Genomic DNA, 24931 nt, shown 5'->3' with positions numbered 1-24931 from the left:
CATTTCAGTTTACCTAATATATAACCTGGGCGTCCCTGCTAAAGATACTGCCCCTGCGACTTGACGGATAAGTGGTGCAAGGAAAAGCACACTTACCCTCCACGCACCCACCAAGTCGCACCAACGTCCACATCAACATCTCCAACTCCACCATTTACCATCCAAGAACGGGACAGATGTTCAAACAAAAAAAGATCAACAAAGCGCTGAGCCCAGACCTTGTGTCCCCATCTTGCCTCAAAGTCTACGCAGACGAACTTGCTCCTGTCTTCACAAAGATATTCAAAAGGTCTTTGGAACTGTGTGGAGTACCAACCTGCTTTAAAAAAAAAAATCAGCAATCTCAGGTCTTAATGACTACAGGCCTGTTTCCTGGAGATTTGTGGTAATGAAGTCCTTTGAACGCCTTACCACCTCAAGACCGTCACAGGTCCCCAGCTGGACCCACTGCAGTTTGCCTATCGAAGTAAGAGGTCTGTGGATGATGCTGTCAACGAGAGAACCTATGTGAGGATCCTGTTTGTGGCTTTCAGCTCTGAGTTTAATGCTATCTTCCCTGAACTCCTCCAAGCTTCTCCAGGTCAGCGTCTCGCCTGCCATCTGCCAGTGAATCTACAACTTTCTGGCGGGCAGGACACAGCAGGTGATGCTGGGGAACACCACCTCATCCACGCCAACGATGAGAATCGGGGCACCCCAAGGTTGTGTCCTCTCCTATTACACAAATGACTGAACCTCACGGCACCCTGCTGTCAAATTCCTGAATTTTGCAGATGACACCATAGTCATCAACCTCATCAAAGACTGTGACGAGTCTGCGTATCGACAGGAAGTGGGGAGACTGTAGCTTTGGTGTGGCCAACACAACCCGGGGTTGAACACGAAAGAGTGTAGAAATGATTGTGGACTTCAGGAGCCAACCTTCACCACACAGGGTTCGCACGCGGCCCTAAAAGTCCCTAAAAAACCCTAAATTTTCGAAGGTGCATTTAGGGGCTCCTAAAAGTCCTTAAAAATCCGTGAAAACCGGTCAAGCCCCTAAAAAGGCCTTAAATTAAAAAAAAAAATCAAAGGGAGGACCTCAACCGCCAAAATTCTCCCTAAAAAAAATAGCAATCCGTCTGGCGTCCAAAACAGCCGGAAATTGTCAACGGAAGTCACCGTGTTGACAACTAGTCGCCATCTTGTCTACTTGTTGAGTAGGCATTTCACTTCGTCTTCGTTATGCGACGTTGTAATTCTTTCATCGATCCAACTTGTATCACGGGGAAGTGCATTTTTCCAAGAAGCTTGGGTTGAAAGTAAGGAGTTTGGGAGCTGGGTTCGTCGTGATCCAAAAGATCGGCACATGTTTTACTGCCATCTGTGCAAGCAGAGTTACCATCTTGAAAAGATGGCCGTCAAAGCGGTGGAGTCGCACCGGATAAACAGGAGACACGCTGATTTGGCGAAGACTCTCTCATCTTCCGTTGGTATGAATCTGTTTCTAAAATATCAAGATAGTGAAGCATCAACTTCAGGCAGTGGTACTAGCAGTGCATGCGCACCTACAGTTGTTCAGCCATCGACTTCAATCAGCCAGAAGTCAGGCTTTATGAACGTAGTTCAATACATGAAGACGGACTCGTTAAAGGCAGAGATCGTGTGGAATTTAAAATTGATCTGCAGCCATTACAGTTACAAATCTTGTGAAAATAATTTGAAAGTGTTTGCAGTCATGTTCCCAGACAGTGACATTGCTAAAAACTACCACTGTTGGGAAAGGAAGACTTCGTACCTGGCTACATTTGGCATCGCTGCCATCTCTACTGCCTCAAAGCCAAAAAAAGCCAGGATAGAGACTGACATATCTACGCTTATTGAGAAGGCTGACAGGCTGTGTGTGGAGGCAGAAGAAAAGAGGAATCTGAGGTTTATCACCGAGGCCAATGCAATCAGAGGCAAAGCAAAGGACAAGAGAGCCACTTTGCCACCTCTGCAGCAACAAATAGAGGAGCCACTGGGTAGGCTCAAGGAGCTAGATTAGGGGTGCTGAGACAGACATCAGTAGAAGACATTTGTGTATATAGTTGCAATTGTAGTTAGAATCTGTTTTTCTGTAGACTATGTGAAGACATTGACAATGGTCATATCAATGAGAACTACCACAAGGGGCGACACGTGATCACTGTCACAGGTACTGAGGTACTGGAACATTTGATGAACCAAGAACGGTTGATGGCACCATTGGGTGAGTCTTTTTTCCCTACTTCTGATTTTCCACGATGGCCCTAAATTTTTTCCCTGTCGGCCCTAAATTTTTTCGTGTCAGCCCCTAAGAATGCCCCTAAAAAGCCCTTAAATTTTTTTTTTGTCATACTGAGTATGAACCCTGCCACAGCTGCCCCTCACCCTCTCCAACAGTCTTGTGTCAACCATCAAAACCTTCAAATTCTTGGGAATTACAGTCTCACAGGACCTGAAGTGGCAGACGAACAACAACTCCATCCTCAAAAAATCCCAGCAAAGGATGTGCTTCTTGCAGCTTGAGGTAGCACGGCTTGTCACAAGAGCTGCTGAGACAGTTCTACACAGCGGTCATTGAATCTATAATGTGTACCTCCATCATAGTCTGGTTTGGGGCTGTCACAAAAAAGTCCGATTGTACTGGACATTCAAAACTGCTGAACAGATTGTCGGCACCACCCTACCCACCCTTGAAGACTTGCACACCGTTCGAACTCGGACCAGAGTCGGCAGGATCCTTTTGGACCCGCCACATCCTGGCCTCCAGCTCCTTCCGTCAGGGAGGCTCTACCGATCAATGCAAATCAAAACTAGCAGGCATTCAAACTGTTTTTTCTCTCTTGCAACTAAGTCATTTGCACTGGTCATTGCACTGGTCTAAAACGGTGAACCCCCAATGAGTAAGAGCACCAGTATAAGCCTAACATAATGTGGGGGGTTGATGCACTATAACTGCTCTGAATCCCAGAAGACTACATCTTTGCACAACTGTGACTGTTATAAGGAATAGTTCCTTATAAATTGAATGTCTATTGTTCTTCATTCTTGTTAGGTTTGTTTGTTCTTCTCCGTACTCAACATGAATGTCGTACCAGGGCGGCACAGACAAATTCCTTGTGTGTTGTTACATACCTGACCATTAAAACTGATTCTGAAGATGGATGTTATCTTAGTTGGTTTTAATTAAGATAATCATCAACAATAGATCACTGGCTGCTCTCTGCTATCCCTAGAGGACATTGCCAACTCCCACTATCACACGAGAGCTACTAACATTAATGACTCTTCCCATCCTGGTCACTACCTGTTTAACCTGCTGCCCTCTGGTACGCATTACAAGTCCCACAAAACAGACAAGCAGACTCAAAGACAGGTTTTCCCCTAGAGCCATCAACTCCTTGAAATTAAAACCACCAAACATAGTACTGTAATCTAAAATTATGCAACTGCACTTGTTTGGTTTTGATAATGGCCTAGACAAGGGGGATAAGACTGAAATATACACTTTATGCATCTATTTATTTAAGTTATTTTAGCCATAACTGCCTTGATTGTATTTTTTGTTACTGTACTATACCTCTTATCTAAGATGTTCTATTTTATTCGTGCAAACACATTGTGGAGAAGTACTCGTTATTTCATTGATTGCAGTCATATAATGACAAAGGCTTTTTATTTGATTTGATCTAATCACGACAAAAACGACTTTTTCAAATCAGTGGTGGAGGATTTTTGGCCTAGTCTGGATGTCTTGAGAAAACTGTTGTGAAACACTCATGAGATATTTCAACCAAAATGTTTTTTTTAATCTCATAAGGTCATGTCTTTCTTCTTTTCCTTTGGGATTTTCCCTTTATGGGTCGCCACAGCGTGTCATCTTTTTCCATCTAATCCAGACATGTCCAAAGTCCGGCCCCCGGGCCAATTGCGGCCCGTGGACAAATTTTTACCGGCCCGCGGCCTCTATCATGAAATCAATAATATGCGGCCCGCCAGCACTGTTGACCACAGTATAAAATACATGTGTACAAAAAGCTATTTTTCATTTCACCAGAAGATGGCAGTAGCCCTGTGGCCGCACTCTGGCCGCCGTGACCCTTGACCTTGCGTGATCGTTTCAGCCCAGCCCATTTCTAACATGGCGTCTGTAAACAAAAAAAGGAAAGTTGACCGCGAAGTGGAAATTTGAGTATTTTTTCACTGAAATACGAAACAACTCTGTCTGCCTAATTTGCCAAGAGACTGGCTGTTTTCAAGGAATTCAACATCAAGAAGCACTACCAGACGAAACATGCTAGCTACGACAAGCTAACTGGGAACAAACGCGGTGAAAAAGTGAAGCAACTGGAAGCTGTTTTAACGGCACAGCAAAGCTTTTTCACAAGAGTCCGTGAGTCAAATGAAAATGCCACAAAGGAAAGCTACGAAGTGGCAACGCTGATTGCAAAGCACTGCAAACCTTTCACTGAGGGTGAATTTATTAAAGACTGTGTAATGAAAATGGTTGAGAAAATTTGTCCCGCGAAGAAGCAAGAGTTTGCCAATATTTGCCTGGCTCGTAATACTGTGGTACGGAGAATTGAAGACGTTTCATTAGATATTAAGAGACAGTTAGAGGCAAAAGGAACTGAGTTTGACTTTTTCTCGTTAGCGTGCGATGAAAGCACGGATGCGTCCGACACCGCTCAGTTACTGATCTTTTTAAGAGGAGTGGACAATGACATGAACGTGAGTGAAGAGCTTCTGGACCTCCAGAGTCTGAAGGGCCAAACAAGAGGAACGGATTTATTTGTTTCTGTTTGTTCCACCGTAGATGACATGAAACTACAGTGGAATAAAGTCACCGGGATTATTACGGACAGCGCACCTGCCATGGCTGGCGAGCGGAGTGGATTATCAAGCCTTGTCTGTAACAAAGTCAGCGAAGAAGGAGGCAGCGCTATTAAACTCCACTGTATTATTCATCAAGAAGTTCTCTGTGCCAAATATATGAAATATGATAATGTTATGAAACCGGTGATAAAGACTATTAATTATATTCGCTCCAAAGCGCTGTGCCACCGCCAGTTTCAACAGTTTCTTCTCGACATCCAGGCTGAATACGGAGATGTTTTGTATCACACCGACGTAAGGTGGCTCAGTCGGGGGTCTGCGCTGCAGCGCTTCTTCTCTCTCAGGGAGGAAATTGGACAATTCTTGACTAAAAAGGGACAACCCATGCCACAATTAAATGATCCTGTTTGGCTGGCTGATTTGGGATTTTTAGTTGACATAACGCGACATCTGAATGCGCTGAACACAAGCCTTCAAGGGCAAAATGCAGTGGTAAGCCAACTGTATTCACACATCAAAGCCTTTCGGACCAAGCTGCTACTTTTCCAAAGACACCTGTCACAGGCGCAGCCCAATACCGCACATTTCCCGTCGCTGCAGGAAATTGTGACCAGTTTCCCACAGATCAATATCAGTGCGCAAATGACAAAGGATGCAGCAGACATCTCATCTCTGGTTGAGGAGTTTCAGCAGCGCTTTCGGGACTTTGCAGCTATTGAAAAGGAGATCACGCTTTTTTCCTCTCCTTTCTCCGTGGACCCTGATGACGCTCCAGACCACCTGCAACTGGAGCTCATTGAGCTGCAGTGTGACGCCGAGCATCGCAGTCGGCACCAACAGCTCCCTCTTGTCAACTTCTACCGCCAGCTGGATGAAGGCAGGTTCCAAGCAATTCGGACATTTGCTAAGAAAATGCTGAGCTTGTTTGGCTCCACATACATGTGCGAGAAGACATTCTCCGTTATGAACATTAACAAGAGCCGCATGAGGACAAGACTGAGTGACTCTCAACTGCGTGACGTCTTGCGCATCAAAACCACTGCTCTTGAGCCAGACATGGACTACATACTGCAGTCAAGATCCCAGTATCACCCTTCACATTAGTGCAGGCAAGACCTTTAAGTCCTCTGAGTTGAATAAATTCTTAAATCTCAGTTAATTAATTTTTTTGTGATGGTCAAAATCACAGTTTGAATATGCAGTGATCATTGTTTTGTTTTCAGGACTTTTCCTACAGTGAGCATATAATAGTGAATAATATGTAATGTTTCACATGAACTTAGATATCCTTTATAGTTTTCTTAATTTTTTGTGGTTTGTGATTTCGGTAAAAACCTAAATGTAAAAAAAAAATGTAAAAGTAAAAGTATGCCATTTGTAATTAAATTAAAAAAAAATCCCAAAAAGTTAATTTGTATTTAATGTTAATGGTTCAAAGAATGTCAGGCTAAATAGTCGGCCCCCACACATTTTCACCTTACCAAATCTGGCCCTCTTTGCAAAAAGTTTGGACACCCCTGATGTAGGAGAAAGGATTAGATTCTAATCCTTTCTCCTACATCTTCTCTACCAACTACGCTCATGTCTTCCCTCACAACACCCATCAATCTTCTCTTTGGTCTTCCTCTCACCCTTTTGCCTGGGAGCTCTATCCTCAGCACCCTTCTACCAGTATACTCACTCTCTCGTCTCTGGACATGTCCAAACCATTGAGGTCTACACTCTTGAACCTTGTTTCCAAAGCATCCAACTTTGGCTGTCCCTCTAATGAGCTAATTTCTAATGGTATCCAGCCTGCTCACTCTCATTTCTGCTTCCCGTTGTCTCTTCAGTGCCACAGTCTCAAATCCGTACATCATGGCCAGCCTCACCACTGTTTTATAAACTTTGCCCTTCATCCTAGCAGAGACTCTTCTGTCACATAACTCATAAGGTCATGTAATTTGTTTCAGTTAGTGTTAGCATACTGCATAATTGCATCCCAACACCCTTCCCTTGAGGCTTGGTTGATTTCAAGAATGTAACAAAAATCTGTCGCGTCACAAACTATCGGTTTACCTTTCTTCTTTTGCAGGATGAACCTACTAACAATCTGGATATTGAATCAATTGATGCTTTATCAGAAGCCATCAATGATTACAAAGGAGGTAAATTGAGGGGACATTATGAAAAACAACCAAGTTAATGTATATAAGTTTCTGCATTCTCGTAACCATCAACATGTGTCCTTCCATGGCCTGTCCAGCTGTGATCATAGTGAGTCATGATGCCCGTCTTATCACCGAGACTCAGTGTCAGCTGTGGGTGGTGGAGGATTGCTCAGTCAACCAAATTGATGGAGATTTTGATGACTACAAGCGGGAAGTTCTGGAGTCTCTTGGAGAGACCATGGTCAATAAGGTTAACCCATGACTCCCCCGGAGCAGTTGGGGGTAGAACAGGTTGCCACCTCAAAATTCCTCTGGAATGGTTTCTTACCATGTTTTTTTTGTCCTGGACTATGTCCTGCTTAATAAACATTATGGTGTGTAAACCCTGCAATCTAATACTTTTAGATGTAGTAGAAGACAATAAAAACATTTTCCACAATTGTTTTATTTGTTCATATTCATGTACACGATATAATGTAAGACACCTGGTGACTTAATTGACTATATACACAAAAAAAAAGTCTAGAAATGGTGTCATCACATGCCTGGCTTTAGATAAGCCTTATAAGTCTTCCTGACTTTAGCTACTTCGTTCTCATCTGGAGTGATTTCACCGTACCATTCATACCATTCATCACCAGACTTTAAAGAAGGGGCGGGTGGTGTGATACCCACAGCGTCATGGCAATTGGAGTAATTTTCACCTGCGAAGTCGACATAGGGAATCTGGAAAGGAAGAAAGCCTGAAACAACAAAAAGTGCACCATCAGATAAGTCTTGGCTGCAATTCTTGGAAGCAGTTGTTAGTTTCTCTACACATTTGAGATGTTAAAACAATATCTGATCCATACTGCACTTCTAGACACTGGCTGCAGTACAAATGCTCTCCCTTTTAATGACTGTTGGTCTATTTTGTCCAGTGCTTTTTCAGCATCGCCTGGGGGTCATAAAGGGCCGAAATACAACCGGTTTTCTAAATAATTACGTTTCTGTGAGTCTAGCTGTAAGACTGTTTGGTAATTCAGAAGCTTTGTGCTCTCACAAAAAGTTATCAGGAAATTAACAGCCGCTGATACCAGAAGTTAGACCCTTCAGTAGGTTTGTGTAGCTGTTATAGATTACACTGTTGTAATTAACACACACTCGTGCAAGTGGTGATAACTAGTGGTTGCACTACCTGGAGGTCATCTGGGACTAAAAATGGGACAAGTTACTGTCATAACTTTGCTTTTTCTGTATATGCATATCCATTCAAAAACATTTTAATACTTCTTTTTGTTCTGCGTTGCTAACTAAAGCGCTGGTGGTGGACGGTGTTTGTAATTATGAGTGTACCCCTTTAAGAGCCGGAAGGGGGCAGTGTCAGGTAAATTAGGAAGTCGAAGTAAGCTGAGCAGCAGCGTGTACTTCTGTGTTTTAAAAAAACGATGTCAGGCTGTGGTTCAGTGTGGTGGATCGGTTTTCATTTGCACTGAGAATATGTAACAAGTGGGAAATTACATTGCCCAAAATTACACAAAAGTGACGTCTTTCAATATCTATGTATTTCCACCCGTAACAAATTTTAGACGCATGATTTTTCGTGCTCGACTGCAGATTTCCAAGTGCGATGGAGCGCAAGCATACACGTCAAATCACAGTGACTGCAAATGGCCCCACAAACTACCTTGTATACAAGCATTTTCAATCAACAGACGCGTATCAAATTTTCCGCCTCACTTGCAAAACTCGGGAAATGAACAAGTGTGGATTCTGGCACGGGTTACGGTCGGAATATTGCAGAAAAATTGCACACACATTTTTTTTAATCCATGTAATTTAAAAAGATGGAATTCCACCTATAAACGGAAAAATCACATCTGCAAAGAAAATGGATGGGTGAAATTTGCTTGTTACTATAGCTATTGCTTTAGTTAAAATAAGTTTGTCCATTCCTTTGCTCCACCACTTATCCTCACTAGGGTTGCATGTATGGTGGAGCCTAGCTAAGCTAACTCCTGGCAGGAGGCACGTTTCACACTGAACTGGTTGCCAGCCAATCACAGGGCATCTCCAAACAAACACATATTCACGCCTACGGATAATTTTGAGTTTTTAATTCATGTACCATGCATGTTTTGGGGATGTGGGAGAAAACAGGATTACCAGGAGAAAAAAAACAGGTGAAGTCAGATTTGAACCCAGGTCCTCAGATCTGTGAGGCAGATGAGCTAACCAGTCGCTCATCTTTCCACAATAAATTGTTTAAATGATAACCACTGCATCATTCATTTTTTTTTTTTTTTTTTGCCATCAATGGCATTTTGTGTTCTGTTAGCATTAAGCTGGCAGAATTTTGTAGGAAAGTTAATGTGGTTTGGTCAAATATACAAAGTAATTGTGTAGTTTTATAATAAACTTCAACTGGCCTTGACAAAAAGTCTGGAGCAAGCATTTGGCTTTTTTTTTTTAAATAATTGTTTAATAACTGCTGCTTCAATGAAGTTTGCTGCCACCATAACTAGCTAGTCCTTGTGTCTTAAAATTGCTCTTTGTTAACCCTAGTCCTAAAACAAATCAGCAGCGTGATGATTCCCATCTTGGGGGGAAAAAAAATAAATAAAAAGTTGGGTCACTTTTAAGTTGAGGTACCATGAAGAGAAGAATAATTTGGAACCATAAAAGAAATAATTATGAATGTGCTAGCATATAACATATATACATGGACGCTGCCATGAGCAGGTTGACCCAGTTTCTACAATCACACATTGGATGAAGAAAGAGCTTCTCATAAATTTATGTATTCATTACTTGTGCCGTTTGTATGGACATTTACATACCATGATCTTGAGCCGCGTTGATAGCTTTACTCAGCTTCTTTTGCTGTTTCATGCATACACCTGCCAATATTATAACAGTGACCTTTATTCTTTATTTATTCCTAAATCCATGCAATTAATGACACGCGCCCATGCCTTACCAGTTCGAGTAGGATCATACACCATACCAGTATGGGGGCTGATGAACTGCCGCAATAGCTTCACATTCTGTATAAGAAGGCATTTGTTGTGTTAGCTATGAAACAAACACGTGACTCTAAAACCACAATATGTTGTAACAAATACATACCATTTCACTTCATCAAAGGAATGTGTCTTGAACATGTAAACTTTTGAAAGTTCTTTTGTCCTTATCCGTTATATGCGTTGCAATGACCAACTCTAAATACATTAGCATTAAATTCATCATAGTGAATAGTTTACCCACCTGATAATGAATAATAATGTTTGAATCTCGGCATATTGGACAGGGGTTTCCACATATCTTGTCTCCTCTCTAAACAAACCCAACATTTTTTATAATTACATGGCAGCTGTGGACTTCAAATGATACACTGTTAAAAAAATAACTCAAAAAGACATTACGATGCAGGTCTTGCGAGTCTTCTGTGGGGGAATGCCACCTTTGTGGTTCCTCCTGTAACCTGCCCACACTGGACTGGCTCCATACCGCTCCATGTACTCTGCCAAGGAGATTTGATCCAAAGATAAATAAACACAAATGTCTGTGGGGGGTGGGAAACTCACCCTCATATATGTAGACAATACCTTCACTCTCCAGATAAACCCATGGCCTTTCTTTGTAGCGAGAGAGTGCCTCGGTAGCCTTAGTCGCAGCCCCATCCTGAAGTGTCACGACTTGGCAAAAAGAGTGGCTTTGAGGGGCCAATGGCTGAAGACCTGGACAAGTTCTTACAGATGTCCCCTATAAATAAAAAAAGAATTGTGTATGTAATTACTCATCAAATTATTTGATTTTTTTTTATATATTTTTTTCTCCATTGTTTCAAGATGTCTCCGTAGATGGATCATGATAAGCCTCCCTTAACATATAAGTTTTCGATTAACTTCAGGAAACCGGCTTGAGGTACGAACAGTAAAATATTACCTGGCATTGTCGCAGTGGAAATACAATTGACGGCGAGATGCGAAAGACTCCCCTTAACACGCTTTGAAATGCGGTAGACATTTTTTTTTCCTTGTGTGGGTGGAAGGTCACGCTTCTTCTTCGTGGTTCCTTTTCTTCCAGGTTTACGACGGCGGTTTACAAACTCTGATATTGCAATACTGTACCGCCACCCATTGATCCGTTTTCATTACTGCATAATTTTACATGTATATGAAGGGTTAATACATTTATCTAATCCTCGCATCCTCAGAAATTAAAGTCCAATGTTTTTCTTATTGATCGGTTTTGATTACTGCAGTTTTATAGGCTGTGTGTTAACGTAGATGAACGGTTAATGCATTATTTTATCAAATCTTCCATCCTCAGAAATGATATCTAATGATTTTAACTTTTATCCTTCTTATCTTAAAATTATATTACTCCACTTATTTGTCCAACATTTAACGTGTTAAACTAAAAAAATTTAAAATGTCATGTGACTTACTTTGAGACCGTTTTCCTCGTTTCTCATTGGATATTCAAATTCCCATCCCAGAGTATTTTTGCCTTTATTGTATCAATTACATAATGACTGAAAGCAAAAAAAAAAAAAAATCATATAGAAAACGACCGTTTTTAACTGAAAAAAAAAACCTGTCTTAAAACAAATTAGTAGTTTTTGTGAATACGCTATGACCTACAACACGCAATGTGTAGACCGGACGTGTCTGTTTTAAACTTGTCGCCATTTTGAAGACGTTACAATTTATGCGTGTATGCATTAGAGAATGTTCAATTTACACTGAAAGTAACATTTTTGTTCATATATATTTAGTGTTACCAATGCTATATTGAAAAATGTGAATTGCTGGGTGTAATTACAGTGAATAGTGTGCCAAATGTCGAAAAAGTAAGTCATTCGCCATTATGCCTTTGAACCAAAAGGACAAGGTCGTCTGTCCGCCATTTTGAGGCAATACCAGAGCTGAAAAAAACGTCAATGACGTAAAAACGTCTGTTCGTATAAAAGACAAGTCCCTCCCCTTCTAGCTCATTCCTGGATTTAGTCAAAGGTAAGTCAAGACGTCAAAAACATTCGCGCATATATTTGTCGTTATTGAAGGTGAAACACCCTAGCCTTTACACACAAATCAACGCATGAGGTTGATTACGTTGAAGAGGCAAATTTTAACTTCGAGTTTCATCTAAGATGTTTTTTTCCCCTTGTGTATTTTTGCAGGTTTGAATACGTTTTCCTGAAGATTCAGCCGTCGAGGACTTCCTAACTACTCAAATTGATGTTTTTTCTTCAAGTAATGGACATCTGATTACTATTTTTGCCACCAGTTCTTGAAGGAAAAGGCTAGCCTTTAGCTACCAAAGCCCCACCCATTAGAAATTTTGAAGCAGGTATTAAAGCCATCAAAGTTTGTTTATTTTATATAAACGAAATAAGTGCCCGAGAAGCACAGTGTGTTGTGATTAAGACGTTGAGGGCATTTAGTTAGAAAATTAATTGCAATTTGTTGACGAGCATCCGCCGCACTGAAGCATTGTTAGCCTTTTGTTTAGCATGAGCTCACACATGAATGTGGACGGTGAGACAATTCTCCGTTTCTTCGTGTGTGAGACGAGGTGGGCTAATAAAAAAAAAGTCGATCTAGTATCTATAAGCAATCTGACCATAAAGATTGCCGTGTTTGCTTAGGAGCCTAATAAGTAATGAAGTCGGACTTTTGCCTGCTGGGGTTTTTGCAGGGGCTGCTCTACGGAACTGAAATCCACCGCAATCTATACATAAAGATTGCATTAGGCTGAGGATTTGATGGACGCTTTGTGAAGCACATTGTTGCATCGCATTGACTGATAATAGCACAGGGGCTTTCCACATATCCCGCATTGGGCAATCTGGATAAAGGTTGTGGGATGACCCAAGCGAAGTGGGCTTTTGAAACACAAACATTGGGAGTTATCAAAATAGTGGACAAGTGGCTACCCTCCCCCCCATCCTCGGAACATTTGGGAGTTCTCCGTTTAAACCCGTAAAGCAACCACAATGATTTTGGCTGTTGCGTATCATTCTGCTCGTGCGTTGTGCTAAAGCCGAAACCGTTTTTTTTTTGGAGTCCCATTGCTAGAGTTAGACTGGCGTCGAAGGTGTTAAAGGACGAGGGCGCTCATTGGTGGGTTAGCGTTCTGCCCCTCCCACTCCAGTGAGTTGAATGGGGCTGATCCTTTTGACTGCCTTTAAATAACTACGGGACTACAGGCACTAAAGATCATTCAAAATACCCACAGTTAGCATAACTTAATGAAATGTTTGGAATTTATTGTTACTGTCATGTACTAGTGATACACTACATAATTACAGTTGGACATTGTAGTCAGGCCTTGTTTGACATTTTGTGTATGTGTAACAGTTGTGCCACTTTCAGGCTTTGAATTATTTGCAGTGTTGTGGAGTTCTGAGACAATATAAAACTTCTACTACAACAATTAAACGGGTAAGACCTAACTGATTCCTCATGTCATGGCATTTCCAGTAAACTGATAACACCTAGAACTGGTTTTGTACATAAGTGAAATCAATTAAAATGAACAAAGGAGTACACAACCCACTCTTCCCATACCTTGTAATGTTGATTTAATTATACAACACTTACAGGTTAACTCAATAAAAGTAATGACACACCTAAAAAAAACAGGTTCCAGTATAACTAATAATTGATACTGATTCTTTTTAGGAATGTTAAGTGTAATTATTGTTAGCATAATGTAGGTGAGGCCAGATGGACCACAATGTCTACTAATTGTTCTAAGTGCGTAAAAAAAAAAAAAAAACTGCCAAACAAATATGAGCATTCATCTGCGACGTCACACTGTGGCAACCCTTAACAGGACAAGCCGAAATAAACTTATTACCCAATCAGAAGAGCCAATTCAAATATGTTAAGCACAAGTTGCACTCATTCCATTTGCCGCAGTTGTGTATACAGGATGAGTGAGTCAAATTCCCTGTTCATTCGTCCACAATTGCAGTTTTGCACCAATGATATAAATGTGCTATTAATGTGTTCGTTAATCATGATAACCGGCAAATATCGTTCAGTTGATATTTGTTGTAATTTTTTACATGAATAAGAGCACATTACAAAGATGATGTGAAATAAGTTTATAATTGTTTTTTAATATTTGTCAATTTCAAATGACAGAAATAAAATGACCCCTACTGATAAGTGATGTGTAATTCCATGGACTGCAATTAGGTTTTCTGCACTAATACATCATTAATTCAGTTCGATGAAAGAAAGGAACACATTTCACATGGAAGCATATATCAGTACAAAAGCCCTGCAAGGTCCAGAGAGAAGACATTCTGGCTCTGGGACTTTCATCTGTCCTGCTCCTGTCCCTGTGACGAGGGTACATGCTGGCAGCGTGCAACACCACTCAAGTATGAGGCAGTACATGTTTAGCTATTGTGGCATTGTTTGTTTATTAGTCATTTGAGTTTGTTGTTAATTTGTTGTAGTGTTGTCTTTTACCTACGTGAAGATTGACGATTTAGTTTGCTGGCATTGTTGCATATTAAAAACACGGAACTCTGATATGGGACAGTGAGATAAACTACTGCTCGGTGGTCTCAAGTTGTGTGGTGGACTGGACACATTTGAAGGTTTTGCAGTTAGCATTAAAAATGGAAGCTTTGTTCTGATGATGCGTAGAAAAGGTCGAATTCAGTTCTGTTGAGCAACCCCTAATTTTGAAGGCAAAAATTCCACATTAAACAGATGAATGCCCCATTACTGGAGGGAAAAAAAAACCAAACATGCAATACACATTTGCCCTAATCCTGTACGTATGAGTTACTGTACTTGGTTTGTTTTTCCAGAAATGGAGGGGGTGCCGGTGGACCCCAAAGAGATTTTGAAGGGAGTGGAGGTTCTACTAGGGAAGGATGGAGGACTGTGTAGTTTGGAGGGAGTCCCAAAGATGTTCAGGTGAGGAATTATAGCCTGTCATGAAAAAAAAAATGTTTGCGGTTCTTGTTAAAAGTAACATCCTAATCTCTTCATATTTTGTGCACAGCTTAATGAAAGCATCTGCCAAGATGGTCAGTCGGTGTATGTACTTGAACATCCTACTTCATACAAAATCTCATGACGTTCTCAACAGGTATGTCTTCTGACTATTCTGAATACATCATTATTGGTTTGATGAGTTTATTGGCAGTGATGGTGGAGATAGCTCACATATATATATATAAATACATCTCAATATTCCACTCAAGACTTCCATCTGTTTTCAGCGCTCCACTAGTGCATCTGGCTTCAAGAGATTTATTTTTTTAATGGCAAATACCACCTGTACCCATATGTAGATATATCTTTGTAGAAAATAGTGCGTATTTAACTCTAGAGAACCCAAGACATCCAAATCCTTTTAAATATGTGACCCCATGTGTTCTCCAGGGTTAACATCAGCAAACAACCTTTTTTTTTAACCAATCAACCACCACCTCAAACATTTATATATGCATTTTTATTTAATTCAACATGTTATCTGATCTTTGCATAGGTTCATTAGAGTTGGTGGATACAGATTGCTGAACTCATGGCTCACCTACTCCAAAACCACAAATAATTCTCCACTGCTGCAACTTATTCTCCTCACGCTGCAGAAGTTGCCACTCAAAGTGGACCATCTCAAACAGGTACACACCAAACCCACTACCTCTAGTTCATGGTTTGAAAACCTGTTTTTCATGGTCCTGATAACTACTCTATTTAGAATATAATTCCATGATTATTGCTGTATATATTACACTTGACATACTTTAATAATCCTGATTTGTTTTAATCCCAGAACAATACAGCAAAGTTGGTAAAACAACTGTGCAAAGGTGCAGAGACAGAAGGTTAGTTTTTCGCTTTTGTGTTATTTGTATTGTGTCAAGGATTTTGGACTAAATGCAATTTCTATTTTAGAATTGCGGAAGTTGGCATCTGTTCTTGTCGACGGGTGGATGGCCACAATTCGCTCCCAGAGTGTATCAAGCAACGCCAACAGTCCTGCTGGTATGAATGGTTTCATTTGTTTGTCATTGCCTGCCTCCTCAATATTATCTTCAAATGCTTTGTATTCAATACGTAGATAAGAAGAAGAAGAAAGAAGATGGGAAAGTCCCACTCAAAGAGGTGAAAGACAAGAGTGGAGAAGAGGAGAAGAAAAAAGACAAGGCCAAAGCTCATGCACCTAGTCATGCAAAAATTCGTTCCATTGGTAAGCCATTATAATAACTGCTGTGCTGTGTCTCATAATGCTGAAATTTCTTTAAATAATAATGACTTTTTAGGTCTAGAGATGGACACTCCTAACCCTGCCCCCACGAAGAAGACTCCAGCTGCTCCTCAACTCGGTGACAAGTACAACATCAAGCCTCCAGTCCTCAAGAGGTTAAGGTATTGAAATTTCTCAGATTATAGGAGCAACGCCACCCTAGTCGATGTGCATTTTGCTCTCTGCCTACATCTAGAAGACAGTGACAGTAACTATGCTCTTTGTTTACTCTGAACAGTTCTGGTCACTTGGATAATCCCCCATTGGAGAAGAAATATAAACCTCTAAACACGCCATCTAATTCTACCAAAGAAATAAAAGTCAAGATCATTCCAGCGCAACGTAAGTATACAATATATGGCTGTAATCAGTGTACAGTATAGTTTATAAGTGTAGTTTACTGAAGATGATTACAATATTAGCATCTCTGGTTTGAAATATACTGTCAAAGATTTGGACACACTTTCTCATGATATAAAATGTTTGTAATCTAAACCTTTAAAGGTACTTTCTCTTAATGTCTGCAGCCATGGAATGTACAGGGTTCCTAGATGCGCTTAACTCTGCTCCAGTGCCTGGTATCAAGATCAAGAAAAAGAAGACTGCGACTGGTTCACCTTCTAATGCCAAGGCTGTGTCACCGACCTCAAACAAGGTACTCTTTCTGTCAAGTTAATGTGTGCCCAAACCTGAAAATAGTTCATTTCATATGTATTATAAAAGATAATTGAATCATGTTCTAAATGTGCTTTGACAAAAAGCATATACTTTTGTAGTTAGTTGGCCCCCAAAAATGGGATTGTTTAAATACATTTTGTTTGTTTGTCTTACAACAAGCATTCACTACTGATAGTTTGTTCAATTAGGAGTTTCCTTACTAGATCAGTTTAGTGCTATTTATTTGTTTATGTATTTATTAATGTATTTCTTTAGATGGGGGCTAAATAAATTCTTGTTTGTTTTTATTTGAATCATGCATAGTGGAATTTTGGATTCAGGCATTGATTGTACAGTCGTACCTCAACTCACGACTGTCTTTAGTCAAGAGAAATTCAGGTTACATAACACCTTGGAAAAATATTGTCTCTAGTTACGAAGGAAGATTCAGGATACGAAAGCAAAACTAGTCGCTAAATTCGCAGGCCCCAAATTCCACCAAATGTAAACATCCTGTATCTTGGTTTATGTGGTGCAATAAGAGGTGCTCTCTCTTTGACTAGACACCGTAGCATCTTTGTGGCTTCCCTTTGGCTAGGAGGGATGTCTATCTTTACCAATGATGCTTTTCGTTTCCTTTGGACTCTTGTCACTGAGCGCTTTTACACGCTGTCACAAGCTAGCGCACATTGGAAAAGTACAACTTTTTCATGAGCTTTTTGTTTGTGTTTATTGCAAGTTTATTAGTTTTTCTTCAACATGGGTCCCAAGAAACTTTAGTGGAATTAAGTTGTGTGCATGCGTATGATCATACCTATGTTTTCTCTTGGCTGTCCCAAACGTTTGCTTTCCTCCTCCGTCTCCTACGATGCCTTGTGCTTGACACTCACCCATCTCTTAGCATAGTCACCCAAAACAGATTTTTTACATTATGTACTTTGAATGCTTATTTTTTGCATGGGGGCTTGGAATGGATTAGGCTATTTACATATAGAAAGCACTTCTATTTATGAAAAATTCTCATTACGAAACGACTTCTGGAAAAAATTAATTAGCAGTACCACTGTAATTGCTTCTCGTTCTGTGCATTCACCAGTTGCAGCTAAACAACATAAAGATGTTCTTCTTGTGTCGCTGACTTCTTCTTCTACTTTTGAATCTTCAGGCAAATCCATTTGATGGTAAGCCATCTACGTATTCCTCATCTTCTGCCAAACCAACATCTCCAGAGACTGTTTCTTCAAGTACGATTGATGAAACCCAGGACCTGGACCGGCCTGGAACCCCCGTGCCCTCTGAAGACCCTGACTCCATGGACACTGGTAATGCTGCCTCTTATCGAGACCATGAAATAAGTGAAATAGCTGTGAAATGGTGAAATAATTGTCATGTAACATAATAAAAAAAGTTTGGGACATTACCTGCCAGATACCATTTCAATTTCCTAACAGGGTTACATTTGTATTTTGCAGGTGACAAGCCTAATGCGCTGTCAGAACCTCGTGGAGAAGAAGACTTAACGAAGAAGGGCAAGAAAAAAAAGACTGTTCACTGGGCTCAGGAAGATAACCTCAAACATTATTTCTACTTTGACCTCGATGAGACAGAGAGAGGTATGAAATGTACTTTTGTGTGTGCGTGAGTGTGTGTGTGTCAAACTCCCCGAAATGAGAACTCGTAACCATATCATTCACTCCCCCAGTCAATGTCAATAAGATCAAGGACTTTGGTGAGGCAGCCAAACGGGAATTGATGATGGACAGACAGACATTTGAGATGGCCCGACGACTTTCCCACGATACTATGGAGGAGAGGGTGCCCTGGACACTTCCTCGGCCACTGACATTGCCTGGCAGTCTGGTCATTCCTGGATCCAACAGCACAGAAAAGCTCACCCAGCGGGACCGTGAAATGGGCATCTTACAGGAGATCTTTCTGAGTAAAGAGAGGTAGGGCAATTTTATGCAGTGTGTTGAGTAGTTCTAAAATATTTGTGTAATATGTGCTAAGAGAGGGGTCCATGGTTTATCCTGGTCCAGACAGGAGGTTACGAACTGCCCACAATGACCTACTTTGTGCAGCAGTGTCTGAGCCTAGAAGTGTTTTTCATCTGAATATTTTCAAAAAGAATTTGACTTTACTACATTGTCCATTGATTTGTGACAAATGGGGTGTCCTGCAACCATGCGAATGGAATTATTGTAAACTGAGGACCCCTTGCATAAGTAAGATGTGAAGTTAATTGAGAACATCATCACACGGTGTCTGTTTTTCTTTCTGACTAGCGTGCCTGACAGTCCACATGAACCTGACCCAGAGCCTTATGAACCTATGCCCCCTCGACTCATTCCTCTAGATGAGGTGAGTATAAAATATATCCACTTTCCTTTTTATTTTTATATAATAAATGAATGGCTTTTTCAATTTATGTCTGTTATCCTGGTAGGACTCGTCAGTCCCAGACGATGGCTACTCGGAGCCCATGGACACATCTCAGCCGGTTCCCGCAATGACTCAAAATGAGGGCTCTAAGTTGCCACCGGTCCTTGCAAACTTGATGGGCAACCTGAACAACAATTCACGTAGCCCCCAGACCACAAACACTGTCAACAATCCCATCACACCAGCTGTCAACGTACAGGAGCTACTTTCATCTATTATGGTACATGAATATTGCAACCTGGAAGCATTTGTCAACACTGAAATAAAGCTTTTTCTTCTGTTTGATTTACTCCTTTGGAGCTGCTTCATAGGTTTTATACATTTTCCTATCTGTTAAAGTGCCAATTTATATGTATACTAAACGTGATGACAAATTGCTTAGCATCACACTATTCAAACTATAAAATTGTCACGACACAAAAGCGAACATCTACATTTGTATTAATATAGAAACAGCCAACAAAGAACAAATACAAGAGCATCACTGAGGTCAAAGAAAATTAAGTCTATGAAAAAAAGGTTGACGAATTGGTAATATTTCTGTGTTCGGTTTTTGCTTAGCAAAAAAGAGGATTTGTGGCAAACTATAGCCAAGTAGCAAAGAATCAAGATTGTGTTGGTCATTTAGGATGATGGACACACTTTTTTTTGTGTGTGTCATTGTATTGAGGTGCAGTTTTATTTATCAGTGATCAAGTCACAAGGATTGTGTGTGTGTGTGTTGTGTTTTTTAGTTTTCCACTTGTGATTGTGCATTTGTCATTCAAAGCTGTGTGTATCTTTAGGGTGCTTCTGGTAACCAGTCTACTGAAGATCTCATTAAGCAACCTGACTTCTCTGATAAGATTAAACAGCTTCTTGGTTCTCTGCAACAGACACAGAACCAGAACCAGGGACCAACACCAGGTAAAGTCACATCATGTGCAATCATTGCGATCCAAAATATCTTGGAGTGTTCGTTATGTTTGCAAAACTTTCCACTCTTGCAGAATTACACACTTAGGTCTGAAATTTTTTAACATTTTGTAATCTTACTAATAAATTAGTGTCTTTCACTAATTTTTTTTTTTTTTTTTTTTGTGGTATACATCCAGTCAACCCTGGTTTGCTGGGTCATGTTCCCATGAACAACATGCACATGCAGATGCAGATGCCCATGAACAGTGGCTTCCCACCCAACATGCCTCCAGGTGGCCCCCGCTTCAACCACCCTCCACCCCCTCATGGTCATGGGCCGCCTTTCAACGCTGGCGGAGGCCCACGCATGTTGGGACCCCTGCCGGGACAGGGTCGTGGGGATAATGGCAACTACTGGGGAGATGATTCCATGAGGGGAGGGCCCCATCGAGGAGGCCATTTCCACCGAGGAGGAAGAAGCCGAGGAGGAGAGCCTGGTTTCCGGGGCAGAGGACGAGCGGGTCCAAGAGGAGGACACAACATGAATGGTATGTGGAGACAAGTCATGCTCTGGTAACTATGGTGTCCCTGAAGTGCAAAACACAACAGCAAGACTATAACAACGGCTATGAAACACAACAGCAGATAACGAAGCACAACAATAGATCAAAAGCACAGCAGCAGTTAATTTCCGTATTTTCGGCACTATAAGGCACACCTAAGAGCCTTTAACTTTCTCAGAAGCTGACGGTGCACCTTATATATGGATCAATATTGAGCCACAACAGGTCTTGCAACTACAGTGAGCACCCGCTGACTCCATTTTCTCCTGTAGAAGAAGTAGCACGCGGTGCATGCTGGGATATATGATTGCGCGAGGCGTGCCGTTTCATTATCATTTGTGTAAAGACCCCAAAATGGCTCCTATTAAGAGACACGCTTATGACGCAGAATTTAAACTCAAGGTAATCAGTCACACAGTAGAACACGGGAATAGTGCAGGAGTGAAAGAATTTAACATTTAACGAATCAATTGTGCAGAAGTCGAAGCAACAAGATGATCTGCGCCAAGTAAAGGAGACGAAACAGAGTTTCTGAGGGAACAAAGCAAGATGGCCCCAGCCTCTGTTCAATGCGCCGTATAATGTGGTGCGCCTTATATATGGGGGAAAAAGTTTTAAAATAGGCAATTCTTTGAAGGTGCGCCTTATAGTGTGGAAAATACAGTACTCGGAACAACAAATAACTAAGCGCAGCAGCAAAACAAAAAAATGGCAAATGATCACATCCACTTCTGATAGCAAATTTGAAAAAAAGTCCTCCCTCTCATCCAATCAGCGATGAGTCTTAACTCCCCCAACAGTCGCTACCTCTTTAGGCAGCTTGATTTATTTACTTATTTGTTTAGTTATTTGTTGATTTTTAATATGATGATGTGATTAGTTGTGATTTTGAATAGTTATTTGCTGTTTTGGTTTGCTCTTCAGGGCCACCGTAGATAATATATGGTGTACCATTGCCACAGATCATCTATTGTCTGCTTCATACACAGTGGTGCCTTCAGATACAAGTTTATTTGAAAATGGTATCATTAAAGTATTGTTCTGTATAAAAACACAGTAATGACCTTTAGTCACCACATAACCTGCATACTATAAATGTGAGCACAAAACACGACTGTACCTAGTTTTTTTGTAACCATGTTTTGATTTTTTTGGAGGGAGCGGGAAGGGGGGGTGTTCTTGATTAGAAAAATAATCTTAATGGCCCATTAATACCTCCAACTGGTATTTCTCGATTGCAAGGCAACCAATATAACTTGTGATAGCTCCAGTGCCCATCGCAACTTTGGTGAGGATAAGGGGCTTGGAAAATAATTCACATTGGTTACCTAATATTGAGTCAATGGAGTCAAGTGTGCTGCCGCCATCTAGTGGTGGGGGCCTGAAAGCGCAATTGGATTAGATAAGAGTATTTGAAATGAACACATTACAATGTAAGACAAAAATGACAATTTGAACTAACAGGATAAACATAATGAAATCCAAACTAACAGGACAATCTTTCGCTTGTAAAGTTCAATGAGAAAGCACAAACAATTATAAAACAGTCAAATGTTCTGCCTGCCATTCTTATCTTTATTATTATTTTGTTGTTATTTTGAATTAATTGACCATTTAATTGATTATCAGAGCTCTATTCTGACAGATATCGGAACTTATTCGGGGGGGAATTATTACTGCTACTTAACAAAGATGAGTGTATTTTGAAGACTTTGTAAATTACAAAAAATATTTGCTCAGATATCAGAAGCAATTCTAACAGCAGATTTAAAAACAAAAAAAGTAACATTAACTCGCAGCTTTTTTGTGTGAATTTCCATTTGATTCCTCAACAATCTAATTTGTGTTTTTTTCCCCCAATAGACATGTCTATGCGGCCTGTTTGTCGTCACTTCATGATGAAGGGAAACTGCAGGTACGAGAGCAACTGCGCTTTTTACCACCCTGGTGTAAATGGACCTCCGTTCCCCCCGAACCACCCAGCAAACAACCAGCATGGACACTAAGTGGCAGTGCCTCCTGACATATTATACATTTCCTTTTCATCAAACCACTGCAGAGTGATTGTACAAGTGACTCCAGTTCTGTGAGATGATCACCAATGGCACTGTTTTTGACAGACTGAAACCTTCACAGTTTTTGCCACTATGGCTACCTGTCAGTGTCAATGTCGGCAACATGCTTGAACTTAATGAAAGTCAACAGAAAGCTTGCCACATAATTTCACCTCTTTTCCAGTGTACGCACATTGCTTTTGAGCAGTGTTGTTTGCTTCTTGTACGATTCTTTAGCAGCGCAAAAGAAGCTAAATCAAATGACACCATTATAATTGAACTTAAACAACTAGATTGAAACGACCCTTTATTGCGATCAAGTTTAACTGATACAAGGGAGGTTTTTTTTTTGTCTTCACCCCGTCCCTTACTGCAGCTGCTAAATGAATGTGCTTAAAATGAAGATGATCCTGTGTGTGCTACCTTAAAAAAAAATTGTCTCCACATTGTGGCTTGTCAGCTCATTTTTTTCCCGCAAGCAATCATGTTTTTTGACTAGTCTGCCGGTTACAGCAAATGACTTCCAAACTCTCCATCTGAACCCTCTGAGGAGGGTCTGAACATCAGTATTATGTTGAAGCTTTCTGCAGGTCAGCTATTTAGTGTGTGTTTTCTGTGAAAACATTGACCTTTGTCTCTTGTGGGACTTCTTTTTTCCTCCATGTTTTATTTTGATACAATGTTGAGAACAGGTTCCCTTTTTTTATGATGGCTTCATTGACTCAATTGTTTGTACTGTGGTTGTGTACAATACATGTTCATGCTGTCATATTTTTCTGTTGAATTATTTTCTACACTGTATTAAATGAATGTTAAGCTATAATTGTTTTATCAGTTATTTGAATTTGGGTATGTCTGGAGCATAATCTTGTAAAACAAATGTCATTTTGATATAAAATGTGCTGTACCTGAACAAAAACAAACACTTGATAGTTATTAAAAAGATTAAGGCTCAAATGATGCGAAAAGATGTATTTACTTTAATAGCAGTATTGCATATCTTCTAAATCTCTTTCTTTCGGGTTGTCCCTTTCGGGGTTGCCACAGCGTGTCATCTCAGAATGAACACATTTATTTGGCACAATTTTTACGATGACTCCTCCAAATTTAATGTTTTTCATTGGATGAATAAAACTGCAAACAAAGTGGAAGGTGGTATCAGAAAATGCTGTTTAATTACTAAATTATATGCGTTTTTTTTAAAATAAAATTTACCTCACGGTGGAGCAGCAGTAGAGCATTGGCCTCCCAGTTCAGAGGACAGTGGTTCAAATCCCAGTCCCGTCTGTGTGGAATTCGCATGTTCTCCACGTGGCTGCATGCGTTTTCTCTGGGCACTCTGGTTTCTCCCACATCCCAAAAATATGCATTAATTGGAGACTTGAGATTGCCCGTAAGTGTGATTGTGAGTGAGACTTGTCTGTCTCCATGTGCCCTGTGATTGGCTGGCAACCAGTTCAGGGTGTACCCAACCTCCTGCCCAATGACAGTTGGGAGAGGCTCCAACACCTTAACTAACCCTTACTCCTGCAACCCTCGTGAGAATAAGCAGGTCAGAAAATGGATGGATGGATAAAAACAAAATCTGCCTTCCTCTCCTAATTACGTTCCAAAATCCTCAAAGGATGATTAACATGATCAACATTATCTTTGAACACCTCATATTATTCAGTTCTTGGCAAAGAAACATGAAACAATGAAAGTTCCACTGACACAAAAAACACATTTTAAAATAGGTATTGTTATCAAAACTACAAATAATATTAATCACTTTGATGATAATACCAGTTGGAAAAAGTAAGCTGGGAGCGTTTTATAAAAGCGCAAGTTGCATAAGTCTGACTTGACACAATGCGCATCGCAGTGGCGGCCATATTTGTCTGTGATGTCATGTGCAGGCATCATGCTGGATACCTGGCATTGAAAACACGCTGTGCCGAAGGCAATGGCAGATGAACGAGACCGATTTTCAGATTTTTCTGATGCCCCTTCACAGACTGAAGCTCTTTTTGAGGAAGAAAAGATCTTAGAAGCGAGTGAAGCGACCATTTACCATATAATT

General features: G+C 40.6%; 3 protein-coding genes across 7 annotated transcripts in view; 2 read left to right on the top strand and 1 right to left on the bottom strand.

Moving 5' to 3' along the window:
• Positions 1–7397, top strand: part of abcf1 (ATP-binding cassette, sub-family F (GCN20), member 1) — a 33372-nt gene extending 25975 nt beyond the window's left edge. For all 3 annotated transcript variants that reach the window (XM_061831019.1, XM_061830946.1, XM_061830863.1), the window contains 2 exons: positions 6914–6986; positions 7085–7397. In XM_061831019.1, coding sequence (XP_061687003.1) covers positions 6914–6986; positions 7085–7251 — 240 coding nt within the window. In that variant the 3' untranslated portion in view covers positions 7252–7397. The remainder of the gene's footprint in view (positions 1–6913; positions 6987–7084) is intronic.
• Positions 7398–7416: 19 nt separating this feature from the next.
• mrps18b (mitochondrial ribosomal protein S18B) lies at positions 7417–11846 on the bottom strand. 2 transcript variants are annotated; one of them, XM_061831908.1, is made up of 7 exons: positions 11422–11846; positions 10577–10733; positions 10394–10491; positions 10236–10304; positions 9949–10015; positions 9809–9868; positions 7417–7732 (listed from the first exon to the last, which is right to left on the bottom strand). In XM_061831908.1, exons 1-7 carry the CDS (start codon positions 11446–11448, stop codon positions 7527–7529), a joined length of 684 nt encoding a protein of 227 aa, XP_061687892.1. In that variant the 5' UTR covers positions 11449–11846; the 3' UTR covers positions 7417–7526. The 2 variants fall into 2 exon arrangements, with proteins under 2 accessions (XP_061687892.1, XP_061687797.1); XM_061831813.1 differs by lacking the exon at positions 11422–11846 and adding an exon at positions 10917–11383.
• A 10-nt stretch (positions 11847–11856) lies between these two features.
• On the top strand, positions 11857–23313 carry ppp1r10 (protein phosphatase 1, regulatory subunit 10). 2 transcript variants are annotated; one of them, XM_061831231.1, is made up of 20 exons: positions 11857–11989; positions 12157–12326; positions 13352–13420; positions 14809–14917; positions 15006–15092; positions 15495–15630; positions 15783–15834; positions 15905–15994; positions 16071–16199; positions 16273–16378; positions 16495–16598; positions 16784–16911; positions 18079–18235; positions 18386–18526; positions 18616–18862; positions 19199–19274; positions 19360–19575; positions 20141–20261; positions 20450–20800; positions 22679–23313. In XM_061831231.1, the coding sequence occupies exons 4-20, from the start codon at positions 14811–14813 to the stop codon at positions 22819–22821; spliced, it is 2391 nt and encodes a 796-aa protein (XP_061687215.1). In that variant the 5' UTR covers positions 11857–11989; positions 12157–12326; positions 13352–13420; positions 14809–14810; the 3' UTR covers positions 22822–23313. The 2 variants fall into 2 exon arrangements, with proteins under 2 accessions (XP_061687215.1, XP_061687132.1); XM_061831148.1 differs by lacking the exon at positions 13352–13420.
• The last annotated feature ends 1618 nt before the right edge of the window (positions 23314–24931 follow it).

The sequence above is a fragment of the Syngnathoides biaculeatus genome, chromosome 1 (assembly GCF_019802595.1).
Source record: "Syngnathoides biaculeatus isolate LvHL_M chromosome 1, ASM1980259v1, whole genome shotgun sequence".
NCBI classification, from domain to species: Eukaryota; Metazoa; Chordata; class Actinopteri; order Syngnathiformes; family Syngnathidae; genus Syngnathoides; species Syngnathoides biaculeatus.
The sequence above is the reverse complement of the archived record's forward strand: the minus strand, read 5'-3'. Positions and strand labels throughout refer to the sequence as shown.